The following is a 27,034-nucleotide window of genomic DNA, read 5'->3' on the forward strand; positions in this document are numbered from 1 at the left end:
CAAGTCTTGTGGCCCCAAACTTTTTTTCCTCTTTAATGTCCAGAATCCAGTAATAATATTGCCTCTTCTGTTTACAAACACAAACCGCAGGAGGAAGTCCAGAAGGTAGTTAATGAAAGGCAGCCATAGATTTGTTCTCAGGCTGGGGGTTGGAACCAGCAGTGTGATGCATGTTTCCTACTACTCTGCCTCCGTTTAGGGATGTCTCTTTCACAGTAGGTCTGTCAGTCCATCTATGGGGAATGTAGAAGGAAGAGAGAAGCAAGCTGCTTCCAACATCAATTCATTTTTAAAGTGTCAACGCAATAACAATTCAAGGTCCCAAAAGAAAACAAAAGATATTTTGTAAGATTGTGGTAGCCTATGTAGACTTCTGTTCAACCAACTTTGGGCAACTGAAATTCATGCTTAATCAAAGGTTGATTCTATCTCCAAACACCAGTGTACATCATGCATCTCTGCCAACATGACTGATCCGTGCATTTATACTATGCCTACTTATCTGCATTCCCATATACCTGAACATTTCAGAGATCTCCAGAGCCAACGTGTTGGTCTGAGCCATAGATGTAAACTTTCTCTGATTTACAGGTGTTCATGCTTCTGGTTTGGTTCCCCTTAGAAGATAGGCCTAGGCCATTTTGGTTTGTGTCTGGAGTCACATCTAAACATCCCCAGAGCTGAAAGGAGATCAATCTGGAGTTCTAATTTGGGATGATCTTCTTCTAAAATCTTTTGGGTAGACACAGTCTTGCTGTCAGTTATCAAGTTAAGACCTGAACCTGCAACATTCAGTCACATGAGTAATCCTTGGTCACATAAAACCATTGAAATCAGAATGAGTGGAGGTTGCAGGACTCCTAGCTCATAAATCTATTGGCACTCTATTTTGGAGTGACTCCTTTAGAAACACTGAAGGCTAGATTCTGACCTCTGTCCCAGCCAGTCTAAACTATTCTGTTGATGTACATGAATTACAAAGGGGTCACAGAAACTCTGAGGAGAATTCCAATAGCATAGGACTGGCCCTTCCCTTTTATTCCCCCTCCATCAGATGAGGTGTGGAGGAAGCCACAGAAGGGAGGGTCTGGAAGGGGATGAACCAATCAGCACTACAATTGTTAGAGACCGTGAAGCAGTGCATAGGCTAGCATGGGAATGCTGTCATAAATTAGAAGAGCCCCTGGGATTCCTTTAACTTGCCCGAGGGACCACCCGGACTTCTAGTGCAGGCAGAATCTAGGCAGCAGCACAAAGGTGCCTTAAAGCCACCTGCTGTGCTGTGCTTTTTTGGCCCAGAATTGAAAGCAAGGCAATGAATGGTCTCAAGGAAGACAGTCACTCATTTGTTTGGCAAGCAGCATTTTCAGTGCAGAGTCCATGGGGTGAGACTTCTGAAAGCTGCGGGCAAAAGAGGGTGATTTGTGGTGAGCATTGGGCAGTGAATAAAAAAATTGATTGCTCCTTGCTGAAGAGAAAATAAGAGAGATGGGGCTAAAGTAAAACCCCACATGGGAACTATACAAATATACCCTAGCTTCTGTAATAGGCAGCAATAAAATCCTGAATCCCCCAAAAGATGCTTGTGCTCTTCTTTAATATTTAGCAGTATTTCACTATCCTCTGGCAGTGGTGTATTTCTCTTCCCACTCCCCTATGTTAACAGCTTTTCTGTAGGGCATGACACAGGTAAACTGAGTGGACAACATTGTTCAAAACCCAATCAACACAACTTGCCATTCAGCTTCTGTGATGTTAATTGGGTGCCTTCAGAGTGCTCAGAACTGGCTGTCTCTGCTCTGAAGAACTTACAGTTTAATTCATATAGAAAAAATAAACTACAGTTCAGGCATTTATCAGACACGGGTGACAGAATAAGCTCCGAGCGGCACAAGGCTTCATGGAGATGTCATGTGGAAGGGCATGGTTGGTTGCAAAGTGTGCTTTAAGGAAGAAAGTGATTGGAGCACAAGGAGATGGAGTCTGCTTGATGATGATTTCAGGAAAAGAACAAAAGTATTTCTCTACTAATAATTTCAAAGGTGGCTGGGTTAGGGTACTTCTAAACTGCAACACTATTTCAAAATAACTAGCACTATTCCGAAATAACTTTGACTATGTTTACACTACAGGGTTTTTCCAGGATACCAGATGTAACCTGGAAAAACTCCACTGTGTCCAGGGAACGTGTTGTCTCGTCTGCTTTTTTTTTTTTTTTTTTTTTTGCGGGAGAGCAGAAGTGCTATTTCAGAAGCCCTGTTTTCCTCCTTCCACATGGAAGAAAGGCTCGTCTGAAAGAGGCGGTATTTCCAAAATTTGGCCCAGTGTAGACGGGTCAAATTTTGGAAAAGCCTCTTCCAAAAAAACTATCAGAAAAATGTCAAAACTGCTCTATAGGAGAAAAATATTTTTTTCCTCCCCTGGGAGGGTGATCTTGGTGAGGAATGAGTCCAGTGTTAGGCAGAGAGATGTTCTGAGTTTCAATCCTGGCTATACATCGGGCCATCCACTTCTGTGTGTTTTTCCTATGTGTAAAATGGAGATAATAATGCCATCCTCACAGGCATGTAGCGTGGATTCATTAGTATCTGCACCATGCTTTGGACCTCACAAGTGCTGGTTCATCCTTTGCTGTATCCAAAATGGTTGGAAGAATGTTGACTTCAGAAAGAGGCACCTGACCGGCAGCTGTCAGCTGGCCACCCAGCTCTGAAGGCAGTGCAGGAGTAAGTGTGGCAATACCGCAACCCCCCTACAATCACCTTGTGCACACCCCTCAGCCCTCCTTTGGGCCAAGACTTCCACAGTGAGAAATGATGGTCTCCCCCTCAACATCTCCATAGTGCAGGATAAAAGTACACAAGGCACCAGATTTCACAGTCCATGACAGATTTTTCATAGCAGTGAATTTGCTAGGGTCCTCCCAGTAACTGCTGGGGACCAGCCTAGACGGGGGCCATCAAATTCATTTTCATTTGTGCCCCGAGTAAGGCATAACATTTAGCTCCCCGGTGAGTAAAAAGTTAAGAATGGAAAAAAATAGGCCCCTCAGTGTGCAGGGGAGGGTGGGTGGTGTTAGGGACCAGGGCTTTGCTGACCCCACACAGCTGCATGACCGAGTGTTAGATGGAGGCTCATTCAAACCAGCCAGGCACAGATGGGAACCAGATCTAAGGCTCAGGTAATAATAGGGTCTTTAAGAAAACTCTTTTACAAGCTCTGGGTCTTTGAATTCCTCCCACCCTTAGAAACGTCTGCCAAAGCTTCAATGTCTGAGCCCTCCTTTAGACGGCAATAGTAATTAGTTCTGCCCACCCTGGTGCTTAGTAGGGACTGTCTTGTAAATGCTCATAAATAGCAAAGCAGGATCAGTGTCCCCTTCTGGCTCTGGCACTTTTACCTGTGGAGCTCCCTGGGCTGGCTTGAAGGGGTTGATGAGCATTGGACTGTGCTTAATGCTTTCCCTGTTGAAGCATAGACTCCAGGAGCCTTGTTGCAAGACAGGCGAAAAAACAGGGTAAAATGCCGGGCCCGTTAAGTTCAGGAAGCCCAGGATTTCACTGCAGGAGCATGTCCATCTAGGAGTGAATCAGAGGTCTCCTCTCAAAAACTGCAGAATTAATGTGGTTTAGGCTCTTAGGCCAGCGTGTCCGACATCCTCTGAGAATAAAGAGGCAAATGCAAAAGGGGTTTAAAAAAATCCTGGTGGTAACCCTTTTGGTGGTCAGCTTCTTTCTGGGTGGTCTGCCTCAGTCTCAGGGCACAACAGTCCCCTGTGGTATGTACACTCGAGGCTGAAATGACCTCTTGCAGTGACTTCAGCTTAGCTGCAGGTACAAAGAATGGAGCATATGATGCTAATTAGAATCCTGAGATAGGTCCCCAGCTGAGGATGGTTTGGGTCAAATGGGAACTTTTGCCCAAAATTTAGATTTAATGTCTAGACACCATTGTTGCCATTTGCATCCAGAAATGGAAAGATTAAAATAGCATAAGAAAGTTTGGACAAATTATATTTCCGGCCACCCAATCAAACGCAATAACTGCCAGAAATCTTCCAAGAAAGTTAGTACTCATATCATATTTGTCCCACTCTTGCAAACTCATGAGAGCCAGCAACTTTGGGGAAGCTTGTACAAAACTAAACTTTTTGGAGGTTGGCCATCACTTTCACATCTTGCCCATTAAGAATTAAAGGTCCAATTTTCAGAAGTGGCCATACACTTTTGCAGGTGTTTTTTTTTTCCTCTGCAAATATCTAAGCACACATTTTGCATCTGTAATAAACGGCAGGAATAAATACTGGAAGTTAGATATCTAGCTATTTATGATTGCAAATTAAGTGGTCCGATTACTTAATTGCACTCAAAGTTCATTATATATGCAAAATTACAGGCTCAGTTATTTGTAGGATGAAAATTGCTCCCCAAGAAATCAGACTGAAACTCTGGTTCATAAACTACATTCTGCCAGTAAATATGTGGAGACTGCATTCTATGAAGAACATATACAATAGTAGTTAGATCACTTGAAAGAGGATTTCTTTTTCTTTCTCAGAAGGATGTTTCCTAGAAAGCAGGAGTGTCTGTGGTTTGGTGTATGGGTTTGGCGCTCGTGTGCAAAGAGGGAGAATTTGAGTACGAAATAATCATGATTTGAAAAGGACAGGATGCTTTTCAAGAGTGACAGCAGGAAACAGACACAATCAATCCCATTCTGCCTGCAGAGGGCATGTATTGTGAATCATCATAAAAGGTTTCATTTCAAGTGTGTACAAAGTCTATATAATGCCTCTCTAGCATCTATAGATAGAAAAAAAATAATGCAGCAATATGGGAAAGCCCAAGGAAAAATAAGATCTAACCCTGGATTAGGATTGTAAATTCCCATCGAGGGCCATTGACTCTAGTGAAGTTACACAGGTTTACATCACTTGATAATTTGCTCCACATATCCCCACAATCCAGCTACATACCCAGCATGTCTATTTCACATAGAAATGCCCCTAAATTACCAACGCGATTCCATATTATCACTGATGTGATTTTTTTTACAGTCTCCCAGCTGGGTGCCTTGGTTAGCAATGATGAAAGGTTGTTTTTGTTTTTTGGTCTTTTTTTTTTTATGGAGACTTTTTAGCCATCTGTCTGGTCTAGGAATGAATGATCGTAAGGTTGTCCCCTCCCCACTAACCCCAATTGTCCTCATCCTGATCCTCCCATTTCGTTTAGGTGCTACTACTGTTTCCTTCTTTGTTCTTCCTCCCCACCCCCATGCTTCCTTTTGTGCAGTGGTGCAAAAGCCATTCCCTTTGCAGCTGGGAGTAGTAACTGCCCAGCTGGTTCCAGGGCTGCCCTCAGAGCCCTTGTAAAGGTCACTTGAAAGGGAGTTCTGACAAGCAAAACAAGTCCTGTTGCCTCCTCCCCCCACACACACAGTCTCCACCATGTATTTTGACGGCATTGCAGCCAAGCTCACTGGTATACCTCCCCACCTTGTTGCTCTGCAGTCTTGGCCAGCCAGAGCACTCTTTCAGGGCAGAATGTCTGGCACTTTTCCTGTGCAGCTACTAGCTTGGCCAGTGCTGCAGCTGATTTACTTTCACAGCACATCAGGCACAGACGCCGATTCGGGTGTATGAAATGAAGTAGCATTTTCAACGGACGGGCATTGTGCACACTTGTCCAGCGACATAGATGTACTCCATAACCCCTCTAGCAGGATGTTTCCTCTTGTGACTCTCTGGCTGTCTGATCTACCTTGAGGTTCCCCTGACCTCTCCTGACCCAGTTTATGGACCAATTTTCCATGTTGCCTGATATATGCCCAGAAATATCAAGACCTTTATTATTTGGATTACACTAGAATTACGGTAGATTCTGAACAGAGCTTGCTTCCCAGTCAGTGTTAGCTCTCAGAATGAGGGTTAACATGAGCAAAGCTACCTAATTTTCCCGTAGACCTTTGAGGAGTTGTGATAGGGTGTCTGCCCTGCACTGGCCCTTTAAGGGTTAAAACCCAGCCCTGGGAGAGGGCTGGAGCTGTGGTAGGTATGAGCCAATTAGGGCCCAGCTAAGGGCAGTATAAATAAAGGCTCTTGGAGGAGCAGAAACTCAGACTCTTGCTCTAGCTGGGGAGCAGGAGGGCCTGGCTGCTAGGGAAGCTGGAGACTTCCTGACTTAGAGCAGGCCAGGGGAAAGGCAGGCAAAGCTGGGGAAGCTCTGGCCAGGCAAGCTCCCAGGCTGCAGAGCCTGAAGCAAGGCCTCAGGGTACCAGGGCTGCAGAGAGGCAGCCGGGATAGCAAAGGCAGCAGATCCACACCCCCTCGCTAATGATGAGTGGCCACTACAGACTGCAGTTTGCCCCTGAGGTAAGGGGCTAGATGAAGACTGGCAGTGGGTCACTGAGGCTAGGAGGGTTGGGGTTCCCAGGGTGGGAGGAATCCAGGGCTATGTCTCCACTGGCGGGTTCTTGTGCAAGAACATCTTGTGCAAGAAAATGTCCACACTACCATGTGCTTTTGCATAAGAACATCCATGGCAGTGTGGATGCTCTCTTGTGCAAGAAAGCTGTGATGGCCATTTTAGCCATAGGGCTTTCTTGCGCAAGAAACCTCTGCCGCACGTCCACACTGCCTCTTACACAAGAGCGCTTGCGCAAGAGAGCTTACATTTGTTAGAAAAGAGCGTAGCTCTTGAGCAAGAATCCCTCTCTTACCACCTTTGGGCTACGTCTACATTGGCATGATATTGCACAAATACTCTTTAATGCAAGAGTTCTTGCATTAAAGTATTTGCTCAAGAGAGCGTCTACACTGGCATGTGCTTTTGCACAAGAGCATCCGTGCCAGTGTAGAGGCAGTGTAGAGGCATCCTGCCTCTTACACAAGAAAGCTCTGTTGGCCATTTTAGCCATTGGGCTTTCTTATGCAAGAAATTCATATTGCCTGTCTACACTGGCCTCTTGCGCAAGAACAGTTGTACAAGAGGGCTTATTCCTGAGTGGGAGCATCATAGTTCTTGCACAAGAAGCACTGATTTCACACATTAGAACGTCAGTGTTCTTGCTCAAGAACTCACCGCCAGTGTAGACAGGCAGCATATTTTTGCGCAAAAGCGGCCGCTTTGGCGCAAGATCGCGCCAATGTAGACACAGCCTTACTGTAAATCTTCTTGCACAAGAGCGGGTGGGCAGTGTTGACGCTCTGTGGAAGAACGACCATTTTTGCGCAAGAACCTGCCAGTGTAGACCTAGCCCAGAGGTGAGAGGGCAGTACCCAGAGGAGAGGTTGCCATGGTCTGGGAGCGACGCAGGTCCTAGTAACAAAGCTGGAGGAAAACTGGTAACAGCAAGTGTGACACCAGCGAGAAGGGGGCGCTCCAGAGCCAAAAATCTAATTCCTGACCAGCCAGCAGGATGTGCCTGACACAGTGAGACCCGCCGTGTTACAGGGTTAATCCGTATTTTGAGCTAAGATAAGTGGAAATAGAGATGTGCATGTGTGTGTGTGTGTGTGTGTGTGTGTGTGTTAATACCTTGTATTTGCCTCTATGGATGTGTTGGCATGTTTGTATTAGTGTGTGCATGTGATACATTGTTGTATGGTACCTCTCCTTTTGTGCTGCTTTCCCTCTTGTGTGGGTATATGTCTTTGTGTGTGTGACTCTAGATACGTATCCCCTAAATGTCAATGGCATATCACTACTGAATTTCTATTAACAGTGGACAGGCCATCTGTGATAAAATAGGGATTGTTGAGATCCTTTGCCCAAACCTCCCCCAAATATAAAATTCCAAAGAAATCATTTGAGGTTAGACCAAGCTGGGCAGTGAAGGGTACTTCTTTTCGCACTGGGACTTTCTGTTCCTAGCAGAAATTACATCCCATGAGAAATTCTGTTCTTCTGGCAATACTGGCTTATTGGAATTAGGAAGTTCTAGAAGTCCAGTAAGAAACCATTTTCACATTAGATAGCTTTTGCTGACCCATTTAGAAGTTCAGTTAGTTTGGAGGAGCATCCTAATCCATGGGTGCTGGACTCTGAGACAAACTCATGAATGTCTTGAGAGTCCCTCATCTCATTTTCTCTGGCTGTGTCTAGACTGGCAAGTTTTTTCTGCAAAATCATCTGATTTTGCGGAAAAACTTGCCAGCTGTCTACACTGGCCGTTTGAATTTCCGCAAGAACACTGACGATCTCATGTAAGATTGTCAGTGTTCTTGCGGAAATACTGTGCTGCTCCCGTTCAGGCAAAAGCCCTCTTGCGCAAATCATTTTCCCAAGAGGGCCAGTGTAAGCAGCACAGTACTGTTTTCCGCAAAAAAGCCCCGATCGTGAAAATGGCGATGGGGGCTTTTTTGCGGAAAACCGCGTCTAGATTGGCCACGGATGCTTTTCCGCCGAAAGTGCTTTTCCGTTAAAAGCATTTTTGGAAAATCATTCCAGTGCAGTATTAACTTCCCTTAATAAGCCCTTTTCATTTGCTTATAACTTAGCCTCTATGTATAAAACAGCAGCCCTTCATGCATAGAAGTGGAAGGGACCTTGAGAGGTCATTGAGTCCAGTTCCCTGCTCTCACAGCAGGACCAAATACCACCCCTGACAGATTTGCCCCAAATCCCTAACTGGACCTTCAAGATTGAGCTCACAACCCTGGGTTTAGCAGGTCAGTGCTCAAACTACTGAGCTTTCCCTCCCCTCTGCTTAGATGCTGCTGCTGCTAGTAGGCTAGATCCAGAGGTCCTTACTCTGATAAGCTCCTATTGGAGTCTTGCCTGAAGAAAACTTGAATAAAAACCTGAAGATTTGGCCTTATAGGGTTATTACATGCAAAAATGGTTGTTAAAACATTATTAAGGTTGCAAAGTCAAGCACTCAGAACTTAGGGAATGCCAGAATTAAGGTTGCCTGTGCAACCTTAACTCTGCCCCATCTGCACATTCATTATGATAGAATATTTAATTACATGATCACATACTGTTTCATTACACAGAAAGGAGAAGTCCTATGGAATGTAGCACCTCCCATTTTTAGTCTCTAACACTTCTCTTAATAAGCCTCTTTTCATTTGCTTATAATTTAGGCTGAAATTTTCCATATTGGGAATCTTCCACTAGCTGAATTAATTTTGAAAGTTTTTGCCAAAATTGTTTAGAATAATAGATTCAAAGAACTATAAGGCTATAGGGACCTCAAGATGTCTTTTAGTCCATTTATCTGTGTTGAAGCAAGATCAAGTAATCTTTGGCCATCCCTGATAGGTGTTTGACCAGTTCTTAAAACCCTTTAAAGATGGGGATTCCACAAACTCCCTTGATAACTATTCCAGTACTTATCTAGTCTTATAATTAGAAGGCTTTTCCTAATATCTAATCTAACTTAAATATCCCTTGCTGTTGACTAAGCTGATTACTTGTCCGATCATCACTGGAAATGAAGAACAGTTGATCACCATCCTCTTTATAACAATCCTTGTCGTATTTAAAGACTGTTATCAGGTCTCCCTTCATCTTCTTTTCTCAAGAAAATACATGCTTAGTTTTTGTCTTTCCTCATAGGCCAGGTTTTCTACCCCTTTTATTAATTTTAGCCATTTCTGAAAATAAGAGAGCTGGAGTCTATCTCTTGGAGGTGGCAGTTTGCCTAGGGATGTTGTGGAATCTCCATCACTGGAGATAATTAAGAGCAGGTTGGACAGACATCTATCCGGGTTGATCTAGACAGTGCTTGGTCCTGCTGTGAGGGCAGAGGACTGGCTTTGATGATCTCTTGAGGTTCCTTCCAGGTCTAGTGTTCTATGATTCTGTGGGGGGAAAAAGTCACTACCCAAGCAGCTGTTTATTGTTTGTTTTAACCATTGTCTGTTTGAGGGCTCTGGAACATAAACAGTTACAATTTGTTAACCGAGCCCCACGTTCCACAGATCCTGTGGCAGTTGTGAAAAGCTTAGGGAGATTTAGGTAAGGAAAAACGTGCTCCACCCAGCATGCCTTTATTCTGATACTCGAAACAATGAAGCCCTTGAAACGGATACCCAATTGAGAAATGACCCTGTTAAAGTGCTGTCACATGTAGTACTGAAGCACGCTGTGCTGGCCTATCAGACGTTGCTGCATGCCTCGCGTTCCTACTCTTTATAATCTCTCCTGATACAGAAACATCTCGGTCTCTGCCCTACCGCAGCCGTGTCCACATGCTTTTTGTTGTGGGGGGCCCAGAACTGGACACGCTACTCCAGATGTGGCCTCACCAGAGCTGAATAAAGGGGAATAATCACATCTCTGGATCTGCTGGCAATGCTCCTCGTAATGCAACCTAATATGAAGAGTGAGGAGGGATTTGATTGCAGCCTTCAACTACCTGAAGGGGGGTTCCAAAGAGGATGGAAAGAGGCTGTTCTCAGTGGTGACAGATGCAGAATGAGGAGCAATGGTCTCAAGTTGCAATGGGGGAAGGTCTAAGATGGATATTAGGAAAAACTATTTCCCTAGGAGGGTGGTGAAGCACTGGGATGGGTTCCATAGGGAGGGGGTGAAATCTCCATCCCTAGAGGTTTTTAAGTCTCGGCTTGACAAAGCCCTGGCTGGGATGATTTAGTTGGGGTTGGTCCTGATTTGGGCAGGGGGTTGGACTCGATGACCTCCTGAGGTCTCTTCCCACCATATGATTCTATGAAAATCTTACAAGGAAAAATCACTGAAAGCTAACGCCCGATGGCAGATCATATAAAGACCACAGCAGCACAGAGTACCAGGGACCCAATCCTCAGCTGGTGTAAATTGGCATAGCTCCATTGAAGTCACCACATTCCCCAGCTGTACATCTGGCCACTCATGTCAAAATGAACATATATAAAGATGGGTCTGTGAATGGCAAGTATCCCACCTGAATTCAGTGAGGCAGGCAGCAGCAGAAAAATAAGTCCTTGTTCCTGGCCTGCGCAGTATGCAGCCACCTGGGTGATTCTGAGGTGCTTTGCTCAAGCCAATACTTCCCTGGGAGGGTCCAAGGAACTGTGTGGCAGTCCTGGAAACGGTACAGAATAGATGGGGTCATTTTCTTAAGTACCTTGGAGTTTGAATTATTCAGCCATTCTGGAGGAAAGTATGTGGTGGCTGAAAGGGAAGGGAGAGATTATTTCTTCCCTTCTTCAAAGTGTAATGGCTTCAGCCCAATGCAAAGCTTGCAAAGCTGCTCCAGTGGATCTTCCTTGACTTACCCAATAGCATGGAGCATAGGGATACTTAACCCAAATCTGTCTCTTTTAATTATTTTCCTCTGGACAGATAAAAGCTTTCTATAGGTTCCTGTAGAATATTTGCTCTGTCAAGCGTCCCTCTGTGGCTTTGATACTAAACAATTAAAGCATGCTAGGGGGGAGAAAAAGCCAGCCCCAACCTTTAGTTCCCTGTTCTTGGGCCCCTGACTGCAGCTTTGATTGTTGACCTAAATTCCCCTTTCATAACAGAGTCCTGTCACCTCTGGTTGTATTCTCCCAGCCAAGCAGGCATGGCCAAGTTCCAGAAGTGCAAGGTATTATTCCCTCTCCAGCCACATTTTTTCAAGGCTGCAGTGGACTCCATCAGCACACCTGGTGGGTTCAAAGTCAGCCCCACCCCCTGAAAAATGCCACCACAAGCTCCCATCCCCTGTTGCTCAGTAAAGAGAAGCCTCCTTTGAAGTAAAGATTTTAAGGTAGTTCTCTGGCTGGGCTGGTTACCAGGAAGTGGTTGTTAGCAAGACACAGGTAATAGCACTAAAGTGATGGAAGGAGGCCTGGAGTTTGTTAGTGATAATTTGAAAATGGATTGCAGCAGTTTGCAGGCGTTACCTTTGCTTGCTTTCTTGCAAACCCTGCCAACTGAGAATGCTACTTATAACTTTAGCATAGAGAACATCTAGGTGTATGTCCCAGAGCCTCTGTAGCTTTTCCAGATCACCATCTGCTATAACCTCACCATCTTGAGCTGGGTTACAGCCCTGGCTCATAGAATCAGAAGGTTAGACAGGACCGTAAGGGTCATCTAATCTAACCCCCTGCCAAGATGCAGGATCTGTTGTGTCTAAACCATCCAAGACAGAATGTTCCCTCAATGACCTTACAAAAGTTCAAGCAACCGATGCCATATATTATATGCACAGTGCAAAATTCTCCCCAGCAAAGGACCAGCACAAAGGTAATGCACCATTTCAATTCCATTTAATCCATTAAAACAAAGTGGGATTTAAGTGGTATATAGGACTTGTGCATGGTCCCTGGAAGGGATCAGTGGAAACCCGCATAGGTATCCTATAGCAATCATGGGTAAAGGTCCAAACATCATGGCTACGTCTAGACTGGCATGATTTTCCACAAATGCTTTTAACGGAAAAGTTTTCTGTTAAAAGCATTTTCGGTACAGAGCGTCTAGATTGGCACGGACGCTTTTCCGCAGAAGCACTTTTTGCGGAATAGCGTCCGTGGCCAATCTAGACGCGCTTTTCCACAAAAAAGCCCCAATCACCATTTTTGCAATCGGGGCTTTTTTGCAGAAAACAAATCTCAGCTGTCTACACTGTCCTTTTTGCACAAAAGTTTTGCGCAAAAAGGACTTTTGCCCGAACGGGAGCAGCATAGTATTTCCGCAAAAAGCACTGATTTCTTACAGTAGGAAGTCAGTGCTTTTGCGGAAATTCAAGCGGCCAGCGTATATAGCTGTCAAGTTTTTCCGCAAAAGCAGATGATTTTGCGGAAAAACTTGCCAGTCTAGACACAGCCCGTGAGCTCGGCTTAAAAATCATGAGATTTAAAAAAAAAAAAAAAAACCCTAAAACAAGACTTCAGGTTATTCTTATTTACTTGCTGGGTTTGGGGTCATTAGGGCTTATATTTTCAAGTTTCCTCTGCAAACACAAGGGTGAAAATGTTCTTTTCTTCTTCAGTAAAAGCTGAGACTCTGACCTAATCCCCCGACTCCAACAGCTGGGGCTATAAGAAAGCAACAGATGCCATGAGACTTGTGAGTTGCTAACACTGACAGTACTCATCTCAACCAACATGCCATCCGGCCCTTTCTATCAATTCGAGACAAGCAAAAGTGAAGTGGAATTCCGAAGTGCTGCCGTGTGAAAACTGAGCAAATATTGGTGTTGCATTGAGTCATCTGCAACATCATTGGCCTGATTTTCCTGTACTCTGAGGGCCCTTTACATTACTCTTGAAGTGTAAAGGGACTTAAAGGGGAGCGTGAAAATCTACTGTACCAGAGCAGTGGGAAAGGGCTTTAGTGGTTCTTTCAGCAAAGACTGTCTTTTTGTTCTGTTTTTGTACAGTGCCATGGCTGGATCTCAAAGGCACAACCACAATACAGATCATTAATAATAGTAATAGTAAGAAGAAGATGTGAAAATTGGTCCTGAGAACAACATTTACATATTTTAAATTTTAGACATTTTGCTCAAAAACTGACTTGAGTTTAGGGGCACAAAGGGGTGTTTTGGGCTCCAAATGTTTTTAATTGCTTCTACACAGTAACTCACGTCAATGGACTCATTTGATCAAATCAAAATAAACTGTGACACTCTCAGATATTGAAGTTTTCTGCATGTGTGGCAATTACTTCACACCTCCCTATTCCAGAGCCCTTTCCTACGTTGTTGGGGGTGAGCATGATAAATATCTATATTTTGATAATTTTGTTACTTCCATCTGTTGTAGGACTTTCTGCCCTTTCCCCTGTCCTTCCTCCCTCTTAAAAAAACAGCACACAAATATTCTGTATGTACATAAAGCTAATATGTCTTGGAATGGAACATGTTCTCTATACTCTTATAGCTATGGTTGGATGCCTACCATGGTAAATGCTTGAGAAAGGAAAACTTCATGAGGGAGATGGTCATTTGGGTTGGCTAATTGGCCTTTACCTTGAACCAGAGAACATAAGGAATCAGAATATTAAACGGTTCCATCTCTGAAACCTCCAGACAGGCTGGGACATTGGTGTCGCCATTACTAGCACTGCATCCTCCTTTGGCTGAACTGAAAGTCACTGTTTGAGTCAAACTCAAGCATGTGGCATCAGATCAGAGTCAATTGCACAAAGGAAGGAGACTTGCTACGGTTTTGGAGTATTACTGCAGCAGTGCCATCTGTTTGACTGAGGTGAGTTGTGAGCCCCATGCAGCACATAGGAGCAAGAGGAAGATGGTTTATTATGCTTAAGAAGAATCCATCCTAACATTCCTCTCAAATGTGCCTAGTTTTAAGGGATATCACTCATCTGAGAGCCAAAGTTGCTTGGATTTGAAATCCCCGCACTTAATGAAAATGTTCTATTTCAGAAATAAAGACCAAGGCTACAGAAACAGTCATTTACCCAAAATCCCACAGCATTTTAAGTGTTCTGCATGGAAGTGGGATATATATATATTTTCCGTAAAAGGGATGCAAATTAGACACATCGCAATTGCAAATGAAGCGGGGATTTAAATCCCCCCGCTTCATTTGCATAAACATGGCTGCCGCTTTTTTCCGGCTCGGAGCTTTGCCGGAAAAAAGCACCAGTCTAGATGGGGATCTTTCGGAAAATAAAACCTTTTCCGAAAGATCCCTTATTCCTTATTTTAAGAGGAATAAGGGATCTTTCGGAAAAGGCTTTATTTTCCGAAAGATCCCCGTCTAGACTGGCACTGTTTCCGGCAAAGCTCCGAGACAGAAAAAAGTGGCAGCCATGTTTATGCAAATGAAGCGAGGGGGATTTAAATCCCCGCTTCATTTGCAATTGCGATGTGTCTAATTTGCATCCCTTTTACGGAAAAGGGATGCAGTCTAGACACAGCCTTACAGTATTTGTGACAGAAGCCAGTTAGTCTCCTGGAGGGCTTCTCCACCTCCGGGTCAGTGGGCGGCCATTCCACCCCGCTGCTGTGGGCACTTAAAACAAACCCCCAAGTCAATAATCCACGACCAGGTCTCAGGCGACAACAACAAAAGACGCCAAGTGATAGTCCAGTACCCCGTCCCAGGTTCAGGGCGGAGCAAGAGGCAAACAGTTCCGAGCCCAGTCTTGCTTCAGAGTGGGTGTTAGGTAAACAGTTCAGAGCCCAAAAGCCCGAGCCCTGGTTCAGGGCAGGATAAGAAACAAACAGGCTGCTCGCAAGTTCAGTAGCCCAGGCCTGGTTTCCTGCTGGGCAGCAGGCAAACACAGTCCGTTCAAGAGTTTGGTAGCCTAAGCTTTGGTACAGGCAGGGCAGCAAGTACACACGGCTACAGCCCTGGCCCTAAGTCAGGGCGGAGCAACAAACAATACAGTTCTAGCAGTTATAACCAGGTAACTCGAAGCAACAGTTTGTCTCCTTGTTCATGAGTGATGCAGTTTCAGCAGATATGGACACTGTACCATTGAGTGCAGCTTCTTAAATGTTCCCCTATCAAGCCCCCATAAAAGTCTATATTTTATTATAAGAAAGGTGTGCCTTGTACCTCTCTAACCCCCAGATTTCTCTTCAAACTGGGAGGAACTGTCCCTGTACCCTTACGCACCCCATATCCCGCACTGGAGTGGAGGGATGCATTCTGGATTTCTAGTCCCAAGAACTCCTGAGGTGGACAAAACTTATCTGTCCTGCATTCTCCTCATGTACTACATTACTTGCCCAACATCATTACATGGTACTTCCACTGTAAGTAAAAGAAAGTGCAGAAGATCTGAAAAAAGAATGTGTGTGTGTGTGTGTGTGTGTGTAAGCACACACGTGTGTGCATGTGCGCACGCACACACATATATATAGTAAAGAAATAAAGCAACCTGGGAGCTCTGACACCAAAACATCATTGGCAGCTTTGATAGTATTCATTTCCTGGGTAAACATTCATCTTAGCCTGACTGGAAAATGTAATTTTTAAACCTACTTGTTTTCCTTCTCTCTCTCTCCCTCTCTCTCCCTCTCGTGATCAGAAGTGGCACTATAAGCTTGAAGCTGGTCTTGTAAAGGTTTTGAACTGAGTGCGCCCTACAGATGAATAAACACATTACCTTCCTAACCCTGGGATCTCTCTTCCAAAGGAAACAGGAAAAGGGGGAGCTCAGAGCCCCTGGCAAAATAACATTGTGCAGAAAAAAGGCCTGTTTAAAATTTTTTGAGCTTCCCATCAGAGGATTTTTTTGGAGGGGAGAGCACAAGGGAAAGGTGGGTGAAAGAAGTGGGGGGGAGGGAAAATACAGTGAATACTCCTGTAACCTTTGCTCTGTTGATATTAGACAAGACCACACTGTTAATGAGTGATTGTTAACAGATGGCTGTTGAGCAACTTGTTCGGAGTCAGAAGCAACTGACGGTGGTGGTGATGGTGCTAGGAGGGTTAGGGTGCAGAGGTGACGTAGAGGGATATTTAGTCTTTGCATGGAGATAGAGCTGTCAAAGATTTATGGTTTCTAGTCGGACTTTCTGGTAGCAGTGGGTGGGAGAGAGATCATTTTTATGCATTGGGGCTAGAATGCCATTTGATACTGAAGTCCTTACTTTTTTTTCAGTCAAGGTGTCTACTATTAAGAGCTAAGAAGCAGAAACCTGTATTCTTTCACTCCCCGGTCCTTGCATCCAACACTGGGAAGAGGCTTTCTCTGAGACAGGGTAGGGCCAGGGTTGTGAGGTGGCATCGAGCATGCCTCTTCACAGGCACTTGCCTGACTGGTTCTTGCTCACATGTTCTGGATCTAACTGATGGCCATGTGTAGTGTTGGGAAGGAATTTTCCCTGGTTGTTTTTCACACCTTCCTCTTAGATGTGTGGGTGCTGGTCACTTGCCAGGCTCATTGGTTTATCTCACTTAAATATTTCCCTGCCATTGTGGAGGCCTTGGGCACTGGTTCACCTTGGTCCTTCCTAGTCTCTATTGGTGGCACGTCATAGTCGAGTCCTGTGTGTTAGATCAAAGTTAGATACTTTGATCTAACTTCTGCTGTTGAGTTTCAGGTGGGAGTGGATGGGTGCGACCAGTGATGGGATATTCAGGAGCTCATACTACATGATCTCATAGACTCATAGACTTTAAGGTCAGAAGGGACCATTATGATCATCTAGTCTGACCCTCTGCACAGTACAGGCCACAGAATCTCACTCACCCCCGCCTCTTACCTATATCTCAGATATTGAAGCCTTCAAATAGTTTGAAGACCCCAAGATGCAGAGAATCCTCCTGCTGTGATCTGTACCCCATGCTACAGAGGAAGGCGAAAAACCTCCAGGGTTAAATCTGCTGGTGCCTTCTGGCCCTAACACTGTGACTCTATGACTAAGACCTCTAATTCCCAGATTCCTCTCCCACCATGGGAAAGTATTTTCCCCACCCCTCTGTTTCCTCACCACTTCCTGTAATTCTGGGTGGAAGACCCCTTCATTCCTCTAACTTCTAGAGCGTGCTTTCTCTCCCTCCCCTCTATTTCTCTTGTATATTTAAAACGAGCTATTTGAACACTAGGCAATCGTGTAGGTGAGTAGAAGCATGGATGTGTCGTGTATGAGAGAGATCAGTAGAATCTGTTTTATTGTGGTGCAGTATGGATACTGATCTTTGGATGTGTAGGAGATCTGGAGTACAACTTGTCCATCAGATTCAATATAAAGTGTATATAGTTTTCTCTCACCAGTTTTCATTGGCTGGGATTTTGTAAGAAGCCTTATGAAAAGTTAGTACCCAAATTAATCTCCATAGGTTTTGGTTATTTGGTCCTCTTTTGTCCTGCTAGACTTTGCATACAGGAGAAGTTCCTTCTAGTTGCAAAGGGAAATCCAACGGGGCAAGGGTTGGGGAGCAGAGGCAGAGAGGACAAGAGAATTAGCAATTGACATTTCATGAGATTTTATTGGGTTTAAATCAATGAGGTCAAATTTGTGGCTCAAATGAAGTTTTATGGGACTACACAGAACAGCTCTCTATGGCTATGAAATTGCAAACCAGTCCTGGTCTTTAGCCAGGCAACGGGGGTCCTATTCACACTGCCTGCCTCTGATGGTCCTAAACCTTTCATGCGAAGTCCTCTTGTATGGCCACCTGCCAACCAGGTAGTTTAATACCACTGTTCTACGCCAACCCTCTATATTTTTAATGGCAAGAAAAGTAAATATATCAAATAATCTGTTGTCACCTTTATTTAATCCTGTTTCTTTTTGGGGGCCCCTAGGATTATATGACAAATGTTCTTACACCTCCCGTGACCGAGGATGGGTCCTGGGGATTAACACCATCAGTGACCAGGGGAATAGAGACCCCCGCTATTTCTTCTCACTGAAGACAGACCGTGCTCGCAAAGTCACCACCATTGCCACTCATCGCAGCTACCTTCCCAACCAATGGGTACATCTGGCTGCCACCTACGATGGGCACTTGATGAAGCTCTATGTGAACGGAGCCCAGGTGGCCACAAGTGGGGAGCAAATGGGCAGCATCTTCAGCCTTCTGACCCTGAAATGTAAAGTGCTCATGATGGGAGGAAATGCCCTGAACCAGAACTATCGGGGTTACGTAGAACACTTCAGTCTCTGGAGGGTGGCCAGGTCCCAGAAGGAGATCTTGTTGGACATGGGCCAGGTGAATCATGAACGAGACACTCCTCTACCTCAGCTAGTTCTTCAGGAGAGTTTAGTGAATGTGAAAAAAACCTGGTCTCCCATGAAGGATGGCAGCAGTCCTCAGATGGAATTCAGCTATCACCATGGTTACTTGCTAGATACCAGTTTGGATCCTCCTCTCTGTGGGCAGACAGTCTGCGACAACATGGAGGTGATCGCCAGCTACAACAAGCTCCCCCGCTTCCGCCACAACAAGGTGGTGCGCTACCGGGTCGTGAACCTCTATGACGACAAGTATCAGAACCCCACCGTCAGCCGGCAGCAGATTGAGTTTCAGCATCAACATCTCAACGAGGCCTTCAGCCTCTACAACATCACCTGGGAGCTGGAAGTGCTGGATGTGAAGAACTCATCCCTCCGCCACCGCCTCATCCTGGCCAATTGTGACATCAGCAAGATCGGAGATGAGAACTGTGATCCAGAGTGCAACCACACGCTGACTGGGTACGATGGGGGGGACTGCCGGCATGTGCGCCACGCCCTGTTCCACAAGAAGAAGCAGAACGGCATGTGTGACATGGATTGTAACTATGAGAGGTACAACTTTGATGGTGGGGAATGCTGTAACCCGGAGATAACTGATGTAACCAAGACATGTTTTGAACCAGATTCTCCTTACAGGTAGGCAACTTCTTAAACAAATGAGGTATTTCTGTTAATACCCATGAACATCAGACTAATGGCCGTCTTGCCAGCTATCCATTCCTCCATATTTATTGCTTCTCTTGTATTTTTCCTTGTGTGTGTGTATGTGTGGGTATAATTGTTGCACACTTAAGCTGTCTCAGCACAAGTCCTCAGATCTGCCTTGCCACTAAATCCAAATTGGCCTCTCACCACAGACAATCAGATTGTCTAAGAGTCAAATGGCCAGCTAGGAAATCCACAAGCTGTAGGTGATCAGTTCTATGTTCGAGAGCTGAATAGTTGCTTTTAGTCACAAGCCTTAAGTGTGTATGAGTCAAGGTCACATTTGGTAAGGGAAGAGCCCTTCAGGTGAAAGAGATTTAAATACTTTTTGGCAGACTTCAGTTTACTGGGACTTCTTTAAAAAGGAGACAGTTTATTCAGGGCTCCTTAATGTCATGACCACGCTGTTTTCTTTTTGCATGCATAGGGAGGGAATGTCATTCAGTGGTTATAAAGAGGAGGAGACTAAGTTTGGTGACAGAGGATGGAACCCTTGCTGATTATCTGTCGTATTCATTCCCTATGAAGCCCTTGGTGTTGACCACCAGCACAAGACAAGATACTGGGCTAGATGGAACTTTGGTCAGACCCAGTATGGCTGTTCTTATGAACATCATGACTTTCAGCTTCTGCATAGTGTCTCCAAGCAAGTAACTTAACTGTCTCAGTTTACACATCTGAAAAATAGGGGCACTACCAATTCTCTTCCTGACAGGGGAGCTGTGTGGGCTAATTACTTATGATTCATAAAGCAGTCTGAGATCCTTCAAGGAAAGGGTCTACATGTATACATAAATGCAATTTTTTATCTTGTAACCGGGGGTCTCAATCTCAAATCATTTATGCTAGTTTGATACCAGTTAAACTCCAGTAACTCCAGTGGAAATGTTCCTAATTTACACCAGTACACATGAGAGTAGAGTCAGACCCTTGTGTAAACTCAATCTATGGTTTAAACACATTATGGTCTGACTTAAACCTATCTCTAATAGAAGGTAGAGAGTAAATTCTGTTCTTTTCACTCATTGTTATGGCTTAATGTTGCCGCTCACAGGGTTATGGGAGAAAACACACAGGGCTCAGAACACCCTGTGTTACCATCACCACAGAGCAGTAAGAAGGAAAATGTCAGCTGTAAGAGAATTCCCTATACTGTGTTGGCTCAAGGCATCTCCTGAATATTTTTAGCACAGAGGTTTTAAAAGGACACTGTCCGATCAGTTTGGCCTCCAAATTCACAAAACATTTTAAAAATACTTCTTTTTATATAATTCCAATGGTACTGTTAAAAAAAATGACTTTGCAGGTTGGCCCAAACACTGCAGCCTTGCGATAGTGCAGGCGAGTCAGACAGTTAAATGGATTAAACACCAATTATAAAAAAAAAATGCAAAAAAAAGGATACTGGCCAGTTTCATTGCCCAGAGAAAAATGTATCTAAACAAACAATATCAGAGAAATGTAATATGTTTTAATCTTCAGTTTTTATAACCCATGGTTTTATCAATAGCTAAAGTAAGCTAAGGTAATTTTTAAATGTGCTTTATAATCTGATATTACTTGTTGAATTTATGCAGCAGAAAACACATGCACAAAACTTTTAAATACAACAAAAAAAATAAAAACTTGACTCAGTTTCTTCATCTGTAAAGTGGGAATATTAACCTCTTTTGTAAACTGCTCTGTTATCAACTACTGCAAATCACTATATAAAAACTGGGTATTATTATTTATTTATTCATTTTAAATCACATGACATATTTAAGATTCTTCCTTAGCATTCAGAAACTTTAAGGGCCAAATTGTCCAAATTACCTACCTGAAGTTGTGCAAAAAAAAAAAAACCTTGTGGAAGTTCAAGTAAATCGAATGTCATTCATAAAATACACAGTTTCATGGACAAAAGACACATTTTTGCATGTGCAACTCTATTCTTTTTTGGGTACCTTTGTGTGTTGTCATTTGTGGATTTGGTGCCCCCGACATCATGCTCATGGAATATCTTCGGAAGCTGTACTAACCTGCTCAAGATAGTTAAGACGAAAGCAGACTATGAAGACCTTCAAAAGGATCTCACATAACTAGGTGATTGGGCAACAAAATGGCAAATGAACTTTAATGTTGATAAATGAAAAGTAATTCACATTGGAAAAAATAATCCCAACTATACATACAAAATGATGGGGACTAATCATTTTATTACCACTCAAGAGAGAGATCTTGGAGTCATTGTGGATAGTTCTCTGAAAACATTCACTCAATGTGCAGCGGCAGTTAAAAAAGCAAACCGAATATTAGGAATCATTGACTCTATATAACTCCATGGCACATCCACATCTTGAATACTGCATACAGATGTGGTCACCTCATCTCAGCAAAGATATATGGGCAACGGAAAAGGTTCAGAAAAGAACAATAAAAATGATTACGGGTTTGGAACGGGTGCCATATGAAGAGAAATTTAAGAAGACTGGGACTTTTCAGCTTAGAAAAGAGGACACTGAGGGGGATATGATAGAGGTCTGTAAAATTATGACAGGTATGAAGAAAGTGAATAAGGAAAAGTTATTTACTTATTCCCATAACATAAGAACAAGGGGTCACTAAATGAAATTAATAGTAAACAGATTTAAAACAAACGAAGGAAGTTTTACTTTATGCAGTGCACAGTCAACCTGTGGAACTCCTTGCCAGAGGATGTTGTAACAGGGTTCCAAAAAAAAACCCAAACAGATAAATTAATGGAGGTTAAGTCCATCAATACTTATTAGCCAGGATGGATAGGAATGGTGTCCCTAGCCTCTGTTTGACAGAGGCTGGAAATGGATGACAGGAGAGGTATCACTTGGTGATTATCTGTTCTATTCACTCCATCTGAGGCATTTCACATTGGCTGCTGTCGGTAGACAGGATATTGAGATAGATGGACCTTTGGTTTCACCCAATATGGCCATTCTAATGGTCTTATGTATGAGCGCCCCCTAGTGACTTCAGGGTCCCAGTGTATTTAAGACTGTGTAGCCCCTAATTGCCCGTGGTCATTCTTCTCCACAATCATAAGCCCTAGCATGTTCTTTGTGTTGTGGTTTCACCCAATATGGCCATTCTAATGGTCTTATGTATGAGCGCCCCCTAGTGACTTCAGGGTCCCAGTGTATTTAAGACTGTGTAGCCCCTAATTGCCCGTGGTCATTCTTCTCCACAATCATAAGCCCTAGCATGTTCTTTGTGTTGTATCTGCTTAGCAGATACCCACAATTGATAAACACTATAATTTATCTTAGCTCATCAGAAAGAGAAAAAAAATAACAGTGTCTCAGCACTGGTTTGAGATGGCCATACACTCGTTGATGACCAGCATTGAGTCTAAGAAGGGCTTAGTGAAATGTCATCTGTGTACATTTCTATCCAGACTCTAGCATGAGAGTTTGATGCACACAGAATAGGCTCACACCAAATCACAGTGCTCCATCTGTTGGGCATTCTCACTCAGACTGCATCAAAACCAGCCATTAGGGACTACAGGTATACTTGATCAATGAGGCTCTTTCAGCATATAACTTGCAATCAGGGATTCAAGCTGATGATACAGTTTTCAATGAGCCACCCTGGCACTGAAGCCCTGATCAATGGAATGGATGAGGCGTAACCCCTTGGTGCTTGGCCTTATTACTCCCCTCAGTACCATCCTTTGAGACAGGTTCCTTCACCATTGCTCTGAAGTAAAAAACTATCAAAGTTCAACCATCACATAAGAAGCTGAGGAAAAGGAAACAAGTCTGACTCTACTGAGGGCTCCAAAGAGAAAAGAAAATGGCACCGGTCACATGGTGATTCCTCAGCAGTGTGTCTAAGGGGAGGCCTCAGCTTCTTTGTCCACAAAAGTCTCCAGATTTGGTGATTTATATTCCTCATCCAACCTCAACATCATCTATATTAGACAGCCATATAGGATCCTGCATGCCTCTGAACAGCTCCTTTCAGTCCCCCATGGGATGAGACTGAGCTGGCTCCTTTCATCTTTCTAGCTAAGGGTGTTGATTGACCCAGCCAAAGAAATCTTCCTTATGGTTATCTTTTTCAGCACTTTCACCATAAGGGGACAGGAAGTTCCCAGTCCCATCATAGTACTTCATATATTTTGTTCGCCATCCACTCGTTGGTTTAACTCATTGGTTATTGGTGAAGATCTGGAAGAGTCAACAGATGCTGCATCCACCCACTCTGGCCTTAGGGACAGGAAAGGTGCCCTTGACAGGAAAACATATGGTCTTAGGATGTGCACATCATAAGTTACTAGGCAGGGATGTGCACATCATAAGGATGTGCACATCATAAGTTACTAGGCAGGGATGGCACTCTACCAGTATGACTTCTGGGAACCCAGAATTCTTATCTTTCAGTGAAGGATCGGGCTGCTGAATAAAATCATAGGGTATCATCAGGGATCCTACTTTTCCATGATAAAAAGCAAATTTCTCCAATTAAAAAAAAATTAAACTTCTGGTTTTCCACAATTAAAATGAAATGCTGAACTTTAGTTTCCCTACCCACAGTATATATAGATATCAGATGAACACGATGTTTTATTGATGTACAGTAGAACCCCATTTCTCTGAGCCTCCATTGTTCAGCTTTCCATATTAACTGAACCTCCGCATGGTTGGTTGGGTTAATACTGATAGCAGGATAATGAAACTCGGATGAATGGGGTTTTATGGTGTATATTTATTTTTTCACAAAACGTGAAAATGATTCCCTATACAAGTGCAAATTCTGTGTTTTCCCACATTTTCCCATTGCAAACAGATTCTAGAATCCCTGCACATCATGCCCTTCATATGGCATGTGGTGTATCAGATTCTTGTGCTAGTACAGTAGCCAACAGAAGCACTATTTGCAGGAACTCATGGCTTTGCACATGAGGCCTCATCACAGACTCTCAAGGACAGATGGAAATCTTCCCCTTCATGGCAAAAGACAGATGAAATTCAAAGCCACAAGGGTGACTGGAAACTTCCTTGGACTCATACAGTTCACTGCCATTCAAGGTGGAAAGCCATGATGTACAGCTAATACCAGAGACCTGGTTTCTCAGCATCCATTCATACTTACACACAGCACTGAAAGAGGCAGCAGTCCTCCCGTTCTGCCAAGCAGTAGAGAAAAACAAGAATAAACCACAGAAGCTCTGTAAAGCAGTCTGCTCCATCAGTGTGGAGGTTGATAGTTTGACATCAAAGTCAAGAGTAAGGTTCCAAAGTTCTGCTTATCCTTCACTTCTTCTACCATCTCCACCACCTCTTCCTCTGGAGACCATATTGTGCAGTCTATAAAACATCATAGCTTCTAATCGAATTATTTTCCATTAGTCTACCTTCCTACTCTCTGTCTTACCTCTCCTCAAGGATGCTTCTCATATCACAACTCTACAGAGAGACGACAACTAATTCTTGGCAAAGGGCTCCATAGAGGAAGTCCCTCAGAAACTGAAGGAGAAGAGCTTCTTCTAGTAAAGTTACTTCCTGATGCTCAAAAAAAGGAGACAGCCTCTGCCAGATGTGATGGAGCATCTGCCTCACACTGGCTTGCCTTAGGTTAATGAAGCCCAAGGGCAGCTGTGTGAAAAGTAACCAATAGGAAAGGGGCTACAAGGAGCAGCCAGTCAGTGCCGGGAAGGCCCGTATAAGAAGGGCTGCAGGGCAGAGCAACTTTAGTTGCTCCGTGGAACTTGAGGATGGAGAACTGGATGCCTTGCTGATGGAAGAAAGCTGACACTTGAACAGAAAAGTGCTGGGCAGGATCCAGGGAGTAAATGTGAGCTCCCGATTGACTACTAAAACTTGCATGCTGAGGCCCTACAGAAAAGTGGCCCAGGAAAGTAGGCTGAGAGGTTGGAGGAGACACAGTGCATGGCTGCCCTCCACAAAGTCCCTGAGCAGGATCCAGAATAGTGAGAGGACCCACAAAACACTGAGACCATGACTGGTGGCTGTAAACAAACTTTTGGGACTGCAGGAAACTTGGCCACACCCATGATAAGCAGACAACCGACTAACTAAAATCATGCCAGACCATGGATGTTGCCGGGCCAGGGAGTGTTGGACTAGAGAGGTTCAACCTGTACATGTTTTTGTGTATCTGATGGCTGATGTTTATAGGTGCACTATTTATTGAACTCGGCTATAGGCAACACCTGACTATTAGAGGAGTGATTCCTCCATACGTGCAGGATGTGCAAACTCTGAAACAGCATTCATAAATAAGGGTTTGCTGGCTCTGCCAAGGAAATCTTCCTAGCACTACTTCGCCAGCAGTTTTTTCACAGTCCATTTCTTCCTGAGACTCGTGACTTCTTCCACATGTGATCCTTCAGGCAAGACTTCATGTGAGACTTCTGCAACACTGGCTAGTGTGAATGTGCACACTCCAAATGTGGACAGCTTCAAGATCTATGGACTCTCCCAGCAGAGCTGTTAAAGAACTTTTCAAGATAGGAGGAGACAGTGAATAGCAGGAATTTCATTCAGTCCTCCAGTTCCAACAGCTGTAGCCACTATGGACCTCTCCAGCCACCACTGGGGAGTCCATATTTAGGACTTGCCAACTCAGGATCTGTGCAGTCAGCAGGGATTCAGATGATCCATCAGAATTCTGGAATGCTGTGCGACACATTGGGCATTGCAGTCCTTCTGGCCTTCCCTCCTGGTGAACACATACAGATACTAACAGACAACACCGCCGCCAGGCATTTGGTAAACAAACAAGTTGGAGCTCATTCCCCCATGTTGTGTCAGGAAGCGGTAAAGCTTTGGCTGCAGTGCGTTCATAGCTGAGTACGCTGAATAGCTCTGCAGCTGCCAGGAGTGGAGAATTCTCAAGCAGACTGAACCAAGACCAACAAAAATGGTTACTGATGGATTCAGGGGCTCAGTGCCTTTTTGCAAATGATGAACTTGCACGAGAGATATGGTTGCCAACAACGAAAGCACCAAGAATCATCACTTCTGATCCAGAGCCAGCAGATTGGAGCAGGGACTTTCTGCATGCTTTCCCACCTATACCACTGCTACCCGGAATAATACATGAGACCCAAAAAAGAGGGTGAAAGCTCTTCTGGTTGCACCAGGATGGCCTAGACAACAATGGTATTTCTTTTCAAATTCTACAGTGTCACCCATGTTTATCCATGGATCTCTCCTCCCAGGCCAATGGCAGAATCCTCCTTCCAAATCTACAGTCCCTATCACTGGCAGCCTCTATGACAGACTCCCAAAGGCGCCTAACCTGTTTTGGTCAGCAAGGCTAAGTCAAGAAAACCCACAGTCATAAAATATTATAGCTATTTCATCTTGCGGGCAGATAGGAGGTAACTGGTTCTAAAGCCCACTTCTCCCATTTCAACAAGTCTGCGCTATTTGCTACATTTAAAGGAAACTTCTGTGGTGACCCTGAAAGTCCATTTATTTGCATTTTCAACATAGTGTCAAGCCTGTACATGAATCTTCTGTGCTACCCTTAACTGATTCTCTGCAACCTATTGCAACATGTTAGGGCCATGATTTCTGTGGGTTTGGCTTGTGTGTATGAGGCTTTTGTAGCAGAGTTGTTTGTCTTTATTATTTGAATTATTTTGAATGTTAACTGATTCTTTAAAGCCTATGCCAACACCTTTCCCCACATGGGATTCATACTTAGCATTTGCAAAACACATGGGCTGTGTCTAGACTGA

At 44.1% G+C, this 27,034-nt stretch overlaps 1 protein-coding gene across 3 annotated transcripts in view; it reads left to right on the forward strand.

The window, feature by feature from the left end:
* The window catches only part of PAPPA (pappalysin 1), a 242,284-nt gene that overhangs the window by 15,594 nt on the left and 199,656 nt on the right, over positions 1 to 27,034 (forward strand). For all 3 annotated transcript variants that reach the window (XM_075905988.1, XM_075905990.1, XM_075905989.1), the window contains one exon: positions 18,165 to 19,233. In XM_075905988.1, the coding sequence (XP_075762103.1) occupies positions 18,165 to 19,233 (1,069 nt within the window). The remainder of the gene's footprint in view (positions 1 to 18,164; positions 19,234 to 27,034) is intronic.

This window comes from Pelodiscus sinensis, chromosome 22 (assembly GCF_049634645.1).
Source record: "Pelodiscus sinensis isolate JC-2024 chromosome 22, ASM4963464v1, whole genome shotgun sequence".
In the NCBI taxonomy this organism is placed as follows: Eukaryota; Metazoa; Chordata; order Testudines; family Trionychidae; genus Pelodiscus; species Pelodiscus sinensis.